Source organism: Bombina bombina, chromosome 4 (assembly GCF_027579735.1).
Source record: "Bombina bombina isolate aBomBom1 chromosome 4, aBomBom1.pri, whole genome shotgun sequence".
Lineage (NCBI taxonomy): Eukaryota > Metazoa > Chordata > Amphibia > Anura > Bombinatoridae > Bombina > Bombina bombina.
In genome coordinates, this window is record NC_069502.1 from 916506872 (window position 1) to 916522303 (window position 15432).

Here is a 15432-nt window from a genome sequence, read left to right on the forward strand (position 1 = left end):
TTGTACACATAGCGGTACAAAGAGACTGGGGAGCGCTGCTCACGGAAGATCAGTGTTGTCTGGGGGCAGGTAGGCGCCACAGCCCTGCTGTGAGTTGCAAGTGTCTGGAGTGTGATAAAAGAAGGTTCTTCAAGCAGTGGTGACTTCCGTTTAGGTTCCTGTCTTGTCCCTCCCTTTCATCCGTGTCCTATAGCTTTGGTATTGTATCCCATAAGTAAGGATGAAATCCGTGGACTCGTCATATCTTGTAAAAGAAAAGGGAATTTATGCTTACCCGATAAATTTATTTATTTTACGATATGACGAGTCCACGGCTCACCCTGTCATTTTTAAGACAGGTATTTACTTATTTTTGTTAAACTTCAGTCACCTCTGCACCTTGGCTTTTCCTTTCTCTTCCTAACTTCGGTCGAATGACTGGAGTGGGAGGGAAGGGAGGAGCTATATATACAGCTCTGCTGTGGTGCTCTTTGCCTCCTCCTGCTGACCAGGAGGCGTAATCCCATAAGTAAGGATGAAATCTGTGGACTCGTCATATCGTAAAAGAAATACATTTATCAGGTAAGCAAAAATTTCCTTTTTATACTGGGAGTATCATTGCATTCCTATTGGCTGAATAATTTGAATCAGCCAATAGGAATTAGGGCTGCTAAAATCATATTGGCTGTTCAAATCAGCCAATAGGATTTAAGCAGCTCTCATTCTATTGGCTGATTTGGATGGATTTTTTTTTTCCGTTTTGGGGTGGGTTTTTATTTTTAGATTAGGGGTTGGGCATTTCATAAAAGAGCTGAATGAACTTTTAAGGGCAGGAAAAAGAGCTGAATGTCCTTTTAAGGGCAATGCCCATACAAATGCACTTTTCAGGGCAATGGGTAGATTAGGTTTTACTTTATTTTTATTTTGTGTGTTTGGGGGGGGGGGGGGTAGGGGTTTGTATACTATTAGAGGGTGTTTGTTTTTCTTTTGTAGGAAGAGTTGTTTTCTTTAGGGAAATGCCCTACAAAAGGCCCATTTAAAGGGACACTCAGGTTAAATTACATTTTCATGATTCAGATACAGCATGTCATTTTAAACAACTTTCCAGTTTACTTCCATTAAAAAAAATGTGCACAGTCTTTTATATTTACACTTTTTGAGTCACCAGATCCTACTGAGCATGTGCAAGAATTCACAGACTATACGTATATGCATTTGTGATTGGCTGATTGCTATCACATGGTACAAGGGGTGTGGAAATATACATAACTTTGAAATTTGTTATAAAAAAATCTACTACTCATTTGAAGTTCAGACTAAGTGCTATTGCATTGTGTTGTTATCTTGCATTTGTTGGTTATGCAAATCTAATGTGTTGACTGGTCCTTTAAGGGCCCACAAAAAGGCCCTTTTAAGGGCCCTTGGTAGTTTATTATAGATTAGGTTTTTTTATTTTGTGGTGTTTTTTTTTAATTTTTTTTAAAGGGTATTACAATAGGAATAATTTTTATTATTTTGGATAATTTCATTTGTTATTTTTTGTAATGGTAGGTGTTTTTATTTTTTGTAATGGTAGGTTTTAGTGTAAGGCAACTTAGGTTTGATTTCACAGGTACGTTTGTATTTATTTTAACTAGGTAGTTAGTAAATAGTTAATAATTAGTTAAAATAAATACAAACTTACCTGTGAAATAAAAATAAAACCTAAGCTAGCTACAATATAACTATTAGATATATTGTAGCTAGCTTAGGTTTGATTTCATAGGTAAGTATGTATTTAGTTTTAAATAGGTATTATTTAGTTAATAATTGTAACTTTAATTTAGCTCTATTTTAATTATGTTAAAGTTAGGGGGTGTTAGGGTTACGGTTAGGTTTAGAGGTTAATAGTTTAATTTAGGTTGTTGCGATGTGGGGGGCTGGTGGTTTAGGGGTAGTGATGTGGGAGGCCAGAGATTTAAGGTGTTAATAGCTTTATTAGTGGCGGCGATGTCAGGGAGCGGCGAAATAGGGGTTAATAGATTTATTATAGTGTGGGTGATGTTGGGGTTCAAGGGAATAGGGGTTAATAATTTTAGTATAGTGGCGGCGATATCAGGAGTGGCAGATTAGGGGTTAACAGATTTATTAAGGTGGCGGTGATATCAGGAACAACACTTGTATTTTGTGTGGTATGGAGCACAACGCAACCATATCGCACGCACAAGCCAGCTGTTTCAAAACTTGTAATGGCTGCGCTATAGAGGGTGAAATAACGCAACTTTTGTTGCGTTCGTTAAATTCCCTATAACGCGCATAACTCGTAATCTACCTGAATGTTTCCAAAATATTGGTTAAAATGTCAGTGGGAAAACTCTGTGTTAACCGATTTTATGAGTCAACTTTTTTTCAAGAAATTTTCTTATTCAAAGTATACTCCTTTCTTGGGTTATGGGATATTAATCCACCCCCATGCAAGTTCCAAATCGTTAAAGTTTCTTTTGGAGTTTACACCTTATACAGGGAGTGCAGAATTATTAGGCAAGTTGTATTTTTGAGGATTAATTTTATTATTGAACAACAACCATGTTCTCAATGAACCCAAAAAACTCATTAATATCAAAGCTGAATAGTTTTGGAAGTAGTTTTTAGTTTGTTTTTAGTTATAGCTATTTTAGGGGGATATCTGTGTGTGCAGGTGACTATTACTGTGCATAATTATTAGGCAACTTAACAAAAAACAAATATACACCCATTTCAATTATTTATTTTTACCAGTGAAACCAATATAACATCTCAACATTCACAAATATACATTTCTGACATTCAAAAACAAAACAAAAACAAATCAGTGACCAATACAGCCACCTTTCTTTGCAAGGACACTCAAAAGCCTGCCATCCATGGATTGTGTCAGTGTTTTGATCTGTTCACCATCAACATTGCGTGCAGCAGAAACCACAGCCTCCCAGACACTGTTCAGAGAGGTGTACTGTTTTCCCTCCTTGTAAATCTCACATTTGATGATGGACCACAGGTTCTCAATGGGGTTCAGATCAGGTGAACAAGGAGGCCATGTCATTAGATTTTCTTCTTTTATACCCTTTCTTGCCAGCCACGCTGTGGAGTACTTGGACGCGTGTGATGGAGCATTGTCCTGCATGAAAATCATGTTTTTCTTGAAGGATGCAGACTTCTTCCTGTACCACTGCTTGAAGAAGGTGTCTTCCAGAAACTGGCAGTAGGACTGGGAGTTGAGCTTGACTCCATCCTCAACCCGAAAAGGTCCCACAAGCTCATCTTTGATGATACCAGCCCAAACCAGTACTCCACCTCCACCTTGCTGGCGTCTGAGTCGGACTGGAGCTCTCTGCCCTTTACCTATCCAGCCACGGGCCCATCCATCTGGCCCATCAAGACTCACTCTCATTTCATCAGTCCATAAAACCTTAGAAAAATCAGTCTTGAGATATTTCTTGGCCCAGTCTTGACATTTTAGCTTGTGTGTCTTGTTCAGTGGTGGTCGTCTTTCAGCCTTTCTTACCTTGGCCATGTCTCTGAGTATTGCACACCTTGTGCTTTTGGGCACTCCAGTGATGTTGCAGCTCTGAAATATGGCCAAACTGGTGGCAAGTGGCATCTTGGCAGCTGCACGCTTGACTTTTCTCAGTTCATGGGCAGTTATTTTGTGCCTTGGTTTTCCCACACGCTTCTTGCGACCCTGTTGACTATTTTGAATGAAATGCTTGATTGTTCGATGATCACGCTTCAGAAGCTTTGCAATTTTAAGAGTGCTGCATCCCTCTGCAAGATATCTCACTATTTTTGACTTTTCTGAGCCTGTCAAGTCCTTCTTTTGACCCATTTTGCCAAAGGAAAGGAAGTTGCCTAATAATTATGCACACCTGATATAGGGTGTTGATGTCATTAGACCACACCCCTTCTCATTACAGAGATGCACATCACCTAATATGCTTAATTGGTAGTAGGCTTTCGAGCCTATACAGCTTGGAGTAAGACAACATGCATAAAGAGGATGATGTGGTCAAAATACTAATTTGCCTAATAATTCTGCACTCCCTGTATAGAGTCGCACGTTTAGGGTAGTATCTCAATTAAGAGTAATGCAGCTATACATTGAAAAAGCCAGTCTCCAAGTTTATAAAGTAAAAACTCACTGGAATTAGAACTTCTAAGTTCACCGCTCACAACTTAGCTGTGTTCAGCCTGCTTGTTTTCTGTTCACCGTTGGCGTTCCTGATTCTTACTACAGACGCCTCCTTCGTGAGGCAAAAATTTAATAAAGGAACATTTATTTAAATACATTTTTTAAAAAGTAAAAAAACAAAATATAACAGAACCTATAACTTTACTAGAATAGCCTCTGCTCCAAGGAAATGGAATAGAAAATAGTCAGACACGCTGCTTTAGCTTCCCATGTGAAAGACAATATTATTTTGCTAAAATCACAATTAAATAAAAAAAAAAATTGAGGTCAGGTTTCTGACCAGACCCCTTCCAGAGTAGTTAAGGAAGGGAGACACCCCATTTTTTATGGCATGCCATAAACCATGTTGCGAACCTTGGCTGAAGTTAAAGGATAACATCATTTTAGTTACATCTATCCAGTACATATATCCTTATAGGCAATCCCATTGTGACATTATGAGGACTACTTTGATACGAAACATGACAAGTCTGTCATATTTGGTAACCCGATAAAAACATCTTAAGATATCCTAGAGTTTCAACTCCAGTTGACCTCAGGTCTCTGCCTTGATACAGGAGACTGTTTTCTTTCACCCTGTGTTGACATCTTGTCCCATAAAAATCACTGTCCTGAGTTGAGCAGATTGCACCTTATATCTGCTCAATATATAAATATATAAACCTTGCCTTTTTTAGATAGCTCTGATGAGAAGTTGTAGATAGCATTGAATTACAGCAGAGAAGGAAAAGAAAGAAAATTTACCCCTGACATCCTAAAATCATGAGGTCTTCATGACAGTAAACATATTGCAAAAATGCTTCTATCAAAACCAAAACGCACTTGTTCACACTTAGGTTTTGACTTTTTTCCTATCTTCAGCATTGAGTGGACCGTAATTTTCTTCCCTCTGGGTTAATAACCTTTAACCCTTGACTAGTAAACTAGGGGGATGTTTATTCACCCTAGATTATTTCTGATTAATGTTTTAGGACATCTTGGTAACTGAGGTTGCTAGTGAAAGGATTTTACCATATATATATATATATATATATATATATATATATATATATATATATATATATATATATATATATATATATAAAATATAAAAGGACTACTTAGATGGTAGGTACCCTCCATCTGTATGAAACTAAAAGTATGTGACATTATGGAGCAGATTTTACTTTGTTTCTCAAACACTGCTGCTCTGCTTAATAGAGCATTATTTTATGCATTCAGTTTGACAGGCAGAGATGTGTTTGTAATTCTACACATATTGTATACATTGGTAGCTGAAGATTTAGCTACAATTCCTGTAGCGAGAAGACTAATGTGCCAGAAAGAACATATTGCGTTATTATGTACTATGATGTGGGCTACATTATTAACCCTGTCCTTCTGGCCCACTGCAAGCCCTTTAGCTATGTGGTTGCCTTTAGTAAAAATAAATACGTTTAATATACTGGAGAATGCTTGTTCTGTTTTATTACAATGTGAATTGTGATTTGTTAGCTAGTCTTTGCTTGTTAATTGGTAATGGTTGAGTAATGTTTTCATTAACTTTCTTTCCTGTGTTTCCAACCACATTTTACAATGTGCAATATTCCTTTAATATCCTTTTAATGAGCTAAATAACCTATAAACTTTCTTAAACATATCCACGGGAATATGTGCCAAATAATAGGCGATTACCAGGTGGAAGTTTCTTGACCTCTAGCTCATTAAAGTAAAAATGTACAGCTAAGTATTGATTAATGAATGTTAGTTATATTTAAATATTTCCTGCTTAATTGATTAGGGTTTTGCTTGCTTTATTACTCATACTAAATGTATACCTATTCTGCTAATATAATTAGACACGCAATATCAGTCATTACTGTTCTTCAGTACAGCCAGTTTTTCTTATGAGTACCACAGAGATATAATCCAGATATGAACCAATAGGATGGTACCTGGGTGCTTTCCAGCTGAGCTGTATGACCTGTATGCCATTTGCCAAATTGTGTATGTACACACATATAATGCTCTATACATTTTAATAAGTCTTACAAACCAATAGGTAATATTAAATATAAGTATATTTACTTTGTGACAATCTGGGATTTTTTTACTTGCAAGTTTTTGGTTCATAAAATATGAAAACTGAGCAAACGTAGTACTATAACACACACAACCTCCTGCAAAGAAAATCTTGCATGTCATGGGACATCGGGAAGTCATTTAGAATGTCTGGGTATGTGCAAAGCCTTCAAAATCCTAAGGATTTACCTACGTCCCCTGAAATCCTAGAGTCTTAATATCACTTAATGAGAATTACCCAGTTCTAAAAATAAGTAAATCAGAGGCAACTAGACTTAGTAAGAACAATTTACTTTTCTGTGAAGTTGATCAGCTTTTGTAGAAGCCAACGTTACGGAAATTTTAGCTTGCACTCAATGCACATGGGACGTTTTGTTGTTATTGGGTTCAATTATGACTTTCTCTTGCAAAATTCCTGTTTTAAACTGAGTGCACTGTAATGGAGAAGAATATACATATGCAAAACACATTTACACATTTGTTGAGTCTGTATTATCACTACTGGTTCTAGGTGGTGAATAATCCCAAATAAGTGTTGAGATCTACTTCTAAATCACTTAGACCGTTTGATCAAGATCTCCCTTTTTGGAAATGATGTCTTTGCTTGATTAAATTAATCTTGTACATTTTTTAATTGCGTTAGGATCCTGTTACGTTATTAACTGGGACACTTATAGCACTTATTGTCATTGTCGTCTTATTTCACAGGTGCTGAAGATTTTGGTTAGAGCAGTGGTTGAAGACCTTAAAGACAGTAAAGGCAACTCCACAGCTAACCTGAAATCTAAACTACAGGAATTGCTCGGTAGAGTGACTTCCCGTGATTCTAGCGATGCTGAAATCTGGAAGGCCTATGCCAAGCTATATGGTAATGGTGCAAGTGAGAAAGCAGAAGAAAATGAAAAGGTAAATGATCTTACGTGAAAGAATATCTATATGTTTTTTTGTTTATTTTAAATTGTCACTGTGTGTTACCATTTATGAAATCGGTCATTATTGGCATTGTTGAGGAGACTTAAAGGGACAGTCTAGACCCAATACATAGTTTGGATTACTTATTGTTACATACCAGAGAAGCATCCTGCAACTGATCCCACATCTATAAGCTTGTAAGAAGTACCTGAAACATTTAAATACTCATAATTTGTTAGAAGCCTAAAATGGCAACCATTTTATTTTTACACTGGAATCTCCTTTTAAAGAGCCATTCAAAAATGAATTGTCCTAATTCGTTAGAGCATGGAATTTTAGCACTTGTAAGGCTGCAAGTCTATGGGCTCAAGCAGATGCTGCTTTTGAGCCCTTGAGGGGCAGGCTCACACATGCAAGCATGCAATCTGACTGCTGCTTCTTACTCATTCTACCACCTCTGTGTATAAAACATGCCGAAAATGATTGTTTGGGGTGATTGACAGGGGGGCGCTGTTGCACAAGCAAGTGCTTGTGGAATGGTACATGTGGAGAGCGGATGTACAGTGTCTGCTGCCCATTCGCTGCAAAGGCAGGTGGACATGTTCCCAATTCAGGAACCTTTTCCGTCCACCAAATTGATACATGGGGCTTTATGTGTTACACCACCTAAGTGGACATGGCTGGTGAGTCAAATAGCAGTAGCAGTTACACAGCTAGGTCGTATGATTACCACTGCTGATTGGGTCAATGACTATTTCCCCTCAGGGCCAGAAGTCCTTTGTGGCTCTCGAATGGTACTTTAAGTATGTGTTTAAGCCCTTTGTGCGGTTAAACACATAGACTGCAGCATCACTATCGATAAATTGACATGCTCTAATGAATTAGAAGATGTATTTTTTCCACTAGAATGGCCTTTTAATAATGCAAGTTCTTTAAAGCGTGATGACTGTATTATAGATATATAGCATAATATAACACCATCCATCTTAAGTTTGTTCTCAAGTAATACCAGATTATGGGAATAGCCAATATCTTTGATCACAAGTCGATGCTTCTGATTTATCATGTTGCAAGGAAATGTCTGAGTATTGTTTGTTCATCATTTTCACCCACATTCCATTTACACAGATGAAAATGTTATATCACATTAATCCTATTGGAAATATCATTTGTATTCATTTTTTTCTGACATACCATTGCACTGTATTTCCACATTTCTTTAATCTCTTTTAAAGAATTATCCAAGATATTGCAAATATAACATTTCATATTTTACCAGTGCTGCATCTTCTGAATGATACATGTTCCTGAAGATGGAATTGTTTAGATTAGCCCTAATTGTTTAGTAGCATGGATCATATCTGGAAGTCTAGACTTTCTTTTTCAGAAGTACTATTATAATCTCCTCTCCGTTGGGGAAATACAATAAATAAAACATCTGCCATACACATGCAGCTCACAATTTCAACATAATAGTGAATATTTAAAGGATATCATGCATGGTGGAACATTAAAGGGATAGGAAAGTCAAAATTAAACTTGCATGATTCATATAGACACTTTTAAAGTCCACACCTATTGTCAAATGTGCTTTGTTCCCTTAGTATCCCTTGTTGAAAAATAATGTACACATATCCTACACTAGTGGGAGCTAGCTGCTGATTGGTGCCTGCACATTTGTCTCTTGTGATTGGGTTACTAGATGTGTTCCGCTAGATGCCAATATTCCTTCAGCAAAGGATAACAAGAGAATGAAGCAAAATTGACAATAGAAGTAATTGGAAAGTTGATTAAAATTGTATGCTCTATCCAAATTGAAAAATAAAATGTTGGGGTTTCCTGTCCCTTTAAAGTCTAAAAATGATTAAAGTCTATGAAAAGCGCCATTAGAATATATTAAAAATATGGGTTAAAGGGACATAATGTGTTAGTGCATTTTATTATTGCACTGTTACTTTCAAAGAATTGCTTAATACATAGTTGGCCATCTCCAAAGCAGAAATGCACTGCTTGGAGCTAGCTGAACATGGCTGGCAAGCCAATGACAAGAGACATATATTTGTGTAGCCACCAATCAGCAGCCAGCTATCAGTAGTACATTACTGCTCCTTAGTCTACTTAGGTATGTATGCTTTTTAACAAAGGATATTAAGAGAATTATGTGAATTTGTTAGTAGTAAATTGCATGTTAGAGCAGTACTGCTGTTTTGGATAGAAACTCACTTGCAAATAGCAAAACTCCCCATGTTCGATTAGTGGACCATGACACACCTGACATCATAACTTTTTTTTATATATTAGCAGTACACAAACAACCCTTAGAAAAAAGGGCTACAATTTAAAATGCTTATTTAAAAAAATAACTATATATTTCTTCTATTTAAATATAGGATATTTTAAAATATATGATTGTCAGTGTTTCTATGCTGAATAAACCTAGTTTTCTAAACCTGTAGGAGGTGTCTGCTTTTTAGCAAAGGACACCTAGGTTTTTTCTGCAAAAGTAATTGTGATTTATCTAACGTTTGTCACCTCCCTACTTCTGCTTAGTGGCCATACTGTATCTGTAATGTAGTTTCCACACATTTTTTACTCAAATTCATCACCATTTTTTCTTGTATTGGTACATTTTTATGATTTTTTTTCCCTTCAGATAATTGTTAAATCCTGATAAATATTTGATGTTTTCAGTAATATAATCTCTCTTCCAGTTTATAAGTTAAAGCATGAAGCATTCCCATTTCAGTAGCCCTCCTTTAAAGAGTCTTTGATTTGTATAGACACCTTGGCCTTTGCATATCATTACTATGTTTTTCTGCTATCCAACCTTTTTACTTTTAATAAGAAATTACATTCTAATGTTTGCTTTTTCTTGCATTTTCTTAAAAGCCAATTCTATTAAGGATTTATGTATATTCAGTTTACAATTCTGCACTTTTCAGCATTAAAGGGACACTAGACACGTTGAGTTGGTAATATAAATTGATAAACTGTGTATGTGTGTATATATATATATATATATATATATATATATATATATATATATATAAACTCTGCAATATACTTTCATTATTTATTTTGTTCTCTTTTCCTGTAATTCCATTCTGAAATTGTGAGAACACAACCATTGGCTGCACACTCATGACCTATTTATAGCTGTCCCTAATTTGTCACAGCAGGGAAGGTAACCTAAGTTACAACATGGCAGCTCCCATTGTTTTATAGACACTGCAGGGGATATCTATCAAGCTGTCAACTATGCTGCATTCGCCGGCACCAATACGCTCGCCTAACATTGCGGCCGCGTATCTCAATAAGCTCTCCTTAGTTATGAAAAAAGCCGGCAAAAAGACACCCACCAAGTACGGAGCCATGAGCATCAGACTGTTGTTAACTAGCAGTCAACGATCTCGCGTCTATTCGGCTTTTTCCAAACTTTATTTATACCCTGTCACTAAACGCTGCCACTATACTAAAATGTTTAAACCCTATCCCGCCGCTCTCCGACACCGCCGCAACATAAATAAAGTTATTAACCCCTGTCCCGCCGCAACCTAAATAAAAGTATTAACCCCTATCCTGCCGCTCCCCGACTCTGACGCAACCTAAATAAATGTATTAACCCCTATCCCGCCGCTCCCCGACCCCGCCGCAACCTAAATAAATGTATAAACTCCTATTCCGCCGCTTCCCGACCCCGCCGGAACCTAAATAAAAGTATTAACCCCTAAACCATTAGCCCCCCACATCGCCATAAACTCAATTAAGCTATTAACCCCTAAACCTAACAACCCGCTAACTTTAAATTAAAATTACAACATCCCTATCTTAATATAAATTAAAACTTACCAGTAGAATTAAATTAAACTAATTTTAAACTATTAATTAACCTACCCTAACTATTATACTACAATTAAATTAAACTAGCAATTAAATAAATTAAATTAAATATTATAAAAACCAAACCCTACTAAAATTATTTAAATATACTATTAAACCTTATTAAAATTACAAAAACAACCCCTAACAAGAGAAGCAGACTTCTGCGATACCTCAACCATGCAAAATCTCAAGTAATCTTCCTTCAGGAGACCCATTGGGTGGATGGTTCCCCCATCCCTCTTAAATCTAAACAATTCCCGGTGGTGGAAACAGCATCTTTTACGAGCAAATCAAGGGGAGTAGCAATCCTAGTTCATAGGCACCTCTTGTATGAAAAGATAAACATGCATGCAGACCCACAGGGCGGCTTCTTGATTCTAAATTGCAAATTGGAGGGTATCCCCTTTACCCTTGCTTCATACTATGGTCCTAACACAGGACAGATAAAACATCTTAGAAAGTTCCTGCGCCTTTTGACCATCCACAAGGTGGGTACCCTGCTACTCGCAGGGGACTTTAATATGCTTCTGAATACTATGGTGGATAAGCGATCCCCCAAGCAAAGGGCATATGACCCTGCCCTACTCCAAACCTCAAAGCTATGCTCCACACTTATAGCGCAATATAATCTTTACTATGTTTGGCGCTCTTTACATCCCACGTCACGAGATTACTCATATTATTCTAATGTCCACCTCTCCTATTCACGCATTGACTTTATTTTCTGCTAACCACATCTTCTAAACTGTGTCCAAAGTGCATGTATGCCGAGTTGTACCTGGTCGGACCATTCGCCTGTTCAGAGGATCATGAACTCTCCCAATACCTTGTCCTCTAGGCCTCCGTGGCGGTTGCCGGAGTTCCTCTTGAGTGATTTGGACAATGTTGCCTATCTTCAGGAGGAAATCACACAATTTCTACTTATTAATGATAATGGTTCTGTGGGGGATTATTCTTTATGGGGCGCTTTTAAGGCATTTGTACGAGGCCTTTTGATGAAATTAAAATCTAAACACAATAAAGCACAAGGAGGCTCCCTAGCGCAACTGCATGTAGAACTTTGTAACCTTTTATCACAACACAAAGCTACACTTGATTCTGAAGTTCTCACCCGAATAGCTACTGTCAAGTCACAAATCATTAGCTTAGAGAACACGAAGATCCAGTGGCAGATGCAGAAAGTGAAGCAGCTCTATTATGCCAAGGACAATAAGGCAGATCGCATTCTAGCCAACAAATTGAGACAGCGGACGGCAGATGCTCGTATTCCGTACATTAAAACTCCTGATGGCATAGTTCGACTACCTACTGATATTGGTAAGGCGTTTGCCAAATATTATTCTGGTTTGTACAATCTGAAAAACTCTGTGGACACTCCTGTGCCTTCATCTATAGCAATTAAGAACTTCCTAAGCACCCTATCTCTTCCGTTGATGGCAGATGAACAGAAAGACCTCTTGGATGCCCCTATTAGTACGCAAGAGGTGGCTTGTGCCATAAAGACCCTAAAGCCCCATAAGGCGCCAGGGCCCGATGGGTATACTGCCCTTTTCTACAAGAAATTTAGCAATTCTCTTTTGCCACTGCTAACTAGAGTATTTACACTAGCTAGACAAACGGGCTCTCTCCCCTCTGAGTTCTTGGAGGCGACTATTGTAGCCATACCTAAACCGGGGAAGGACCCAAATACTTGTGAGAACTTTATACCTATGTCGTTAATCAACGTAGATATGAAGCTTTTAGCCAAAATCTTAGCCACCAGACTCAACCATATACTCCCCTCACTGATAGACTGGGACCAAGTAGGATTTACCCCTGGAAGGGAGGGGCCTGATAATACCAGGCGTATTTTAAATATATTTTTAGAAGCCAAACGTGAAAATATTCCATGCACAACCCGGGCCTTAGATGCCGAAAAGGCATTTGATCGGATAAATTGGCTCTATCTCTTTGAAGTATTACATAAATTCGGTTTTCCACCCTACTTCCAGTCCTGTGTCAGGGCACTATACTCTTCTCCATCGGCAACAGTAAGGGGGCTTGGCTTTCTTTCACCCTCCTTTCCCATCACTAATGGAACGCGACAGGGATGTCCCTTATCAAACCCTTATCAAACCCTGATATTTGCGTTAATCATGGAGCCATTAGCCGAGGCAATCCGCTCCACCGAGGATATAGTTGGTGTGGTTATAGCATATACCAGAAAACTGCCTTATTCGCAGATGATCTAACTGTCTTCCTGGGAAGCCCTACTCCTTCTCTTCCAGCTCTTTTTAAGCTTCTCTATACTTTCGGTGAGATCAGTTATTATAAGTTGAACATAAACAAAACTGACGCTTTCGCTATAAACATTCCTGATAGGGACTATACAGATCTTACGAGGCGATATACGTTCAACTGGTCGCGGCATAAATTGAAGCATTTAGGAGTCTTTCTGTCTTGGAATGTTTCCATTATAGTTGAAGCCAATTTCTACCCACTTTTAAGTTCTTTCCAGAAAAGTGTAGAGCGTTGGAATGTCCCATGTATTTCCTGGCTAGGCAGAGTGGCCGCCTTTAAGATGACCTAGTTACCCAATTATCCTACCTTTTTAGAACTTTGCCAATACCCATACCATTGCGCTTTTGGGATAAAACCCGTTCTCTTCCCCAAATTGCTCCTCATCCTTCACCTAGTCAATCCCTCCCGGGTCTTCTCAAAGCACTACGAGACTCACACCCAATACTATTTGGGATCTTTTCCCGAATGGTCATCTTATCTCATTAGCAACATTTCGATTCCCATACAATCCATCCCAAATATTGAAATTTGAGTTTTGGAGACTTAGAAGTCTCCTGAAGGCGTAGGGGTTCACTGAACTTCCGATGCGCACACACACCAACTGGGAAAAGTGCTGGGATACGGCCAAAAGGATACCTAGAGCACTGTCAATTTCTTATCAAGATCTGCTTAATCCAAATGTCTACTGCAAATCGGCCCATATTACTTCGCGGGAGAGATCCCTCGGATTCCAAGCTTCACAAGAAGATTGGTCATTAGCTATTCTACTCACCAAGAAAGCCCTCCATTGTGTTACTCTGCTGGAATTATACCTTAAAGTTTGCACCCAATGGCATCTTACGCCTCTGAGGCTTTTTAAAATATCCCCCTTGAATTCACCTCTCTGCTGGAGAGGATGTGGAAATGTTGGCTCGCCGGCTCATGTGTGGTGGGAGTGCTCATTGCTACTCCCCTTTTGGAAAATGCTCTCTCTGAGATGTTCTGAATTAGACTCTAATTTGTGGACCAATCCACAAACAGTATTGTTCCATTTGTCCTTTGGGTTTTCTCTTACCCCTAATAGTTTACTTAGTATTTACCTATTGATGGTGGTAAAGTTGTCCATTGCCCGGCTATGGAAACAAGCTATAATCCCAACTTGGAATGATATCTCTAAAAGTATGTCTTATCTGGAGACTATGTAGTGTCTTATTTTTTCCTCTAATAATAATTTACAACTCCGTTGCCAGGCTTGGGAAATTTGGGCAAAAATGAATACAAATGAATGGGGATATTTCCACTCTCTTCCAACTGTCCCCCCCCTTTTTTTCTCTCTTTTTTCCCCCTCTCTTTCCCCCCCCCCCCCCTCTCAATTCTATTAGGCTGGCATAGATCTCAAATTATTATTTTACAAGTTCCCCTTATCCCCTAGAACTAAGACGCAATCTCTAGTTCCTTTTTTCTTTCTACAAATAAGATACGTCTATTTATTTACATATGAGATTATCTAATTCACTACATTATAAATAACACTATATGGAAGACATAGGAAGACTATCCTTTATTTTTTACATGTACGTGTCATTATGTTCCGGATACAATAGCTGTTTGTAATCCATTTGTACATTTTGAAACTTTATATTCTTTTTATTGACAAATTAGTGTTTTATCAAAGTGGTATGTAGATACGCGATATGTGTACTCTCACATTCTTTGTATATTTCTGTGTGTCTATGACTTTATGATTATGTATGTATCCTTGCTGTTTTTCCTGTATGTCTTCAATAAAATTAAAAAAAAATTACAAAAACAAACACTGTTACAAAAAAAATAAACACTAAATTATGAAAAATAAAAAACCACATTATGAAAAATAAAAAAGAATTACACCTAATCTAATAGCCCTATCAAAATAAAAAGCCCCCCCAAAATAAAAAAAACCTAGCCTACAATAAACTACCAATGGCCCTTAAAAGGGCCTTTTGTGGGGCATTGCCCCAAAGAAATCAGCTCTTTACCTGTAAAAAAAAAAAATACAAACACCCCCCAACAGTAAAACCCACCACCCAACCAACCAACCCCCCAAATAAAAACCTATCTAAAATAACCAGACCCTAATCTAAAAATAAAAC

The 15432-nt window shown here is 37.8% G+C and overlaps 1 protein-coding gene across 1 annotated transcript in view; it reads left to right on the top strand.

Moving 5' to 3' along the window:
- TTC27 (tetratricopeptide repeat domain 27) overlaps positions 1–15432 on the top strand; it is a 1013239-nt gene that overhangs the window by 892744 nt on the left and 105063 nt on the right. Inside the window, exon 18 of the mRNA XM_053711856.1 lies at positions 6956–7153. Coding sequence (XP_053567831.1) covers positions 6956–7153 — 198 coding nt within the window. The remainder of the gene's footprint in view (positions 1–6955; positions 7154–15432) is intronic.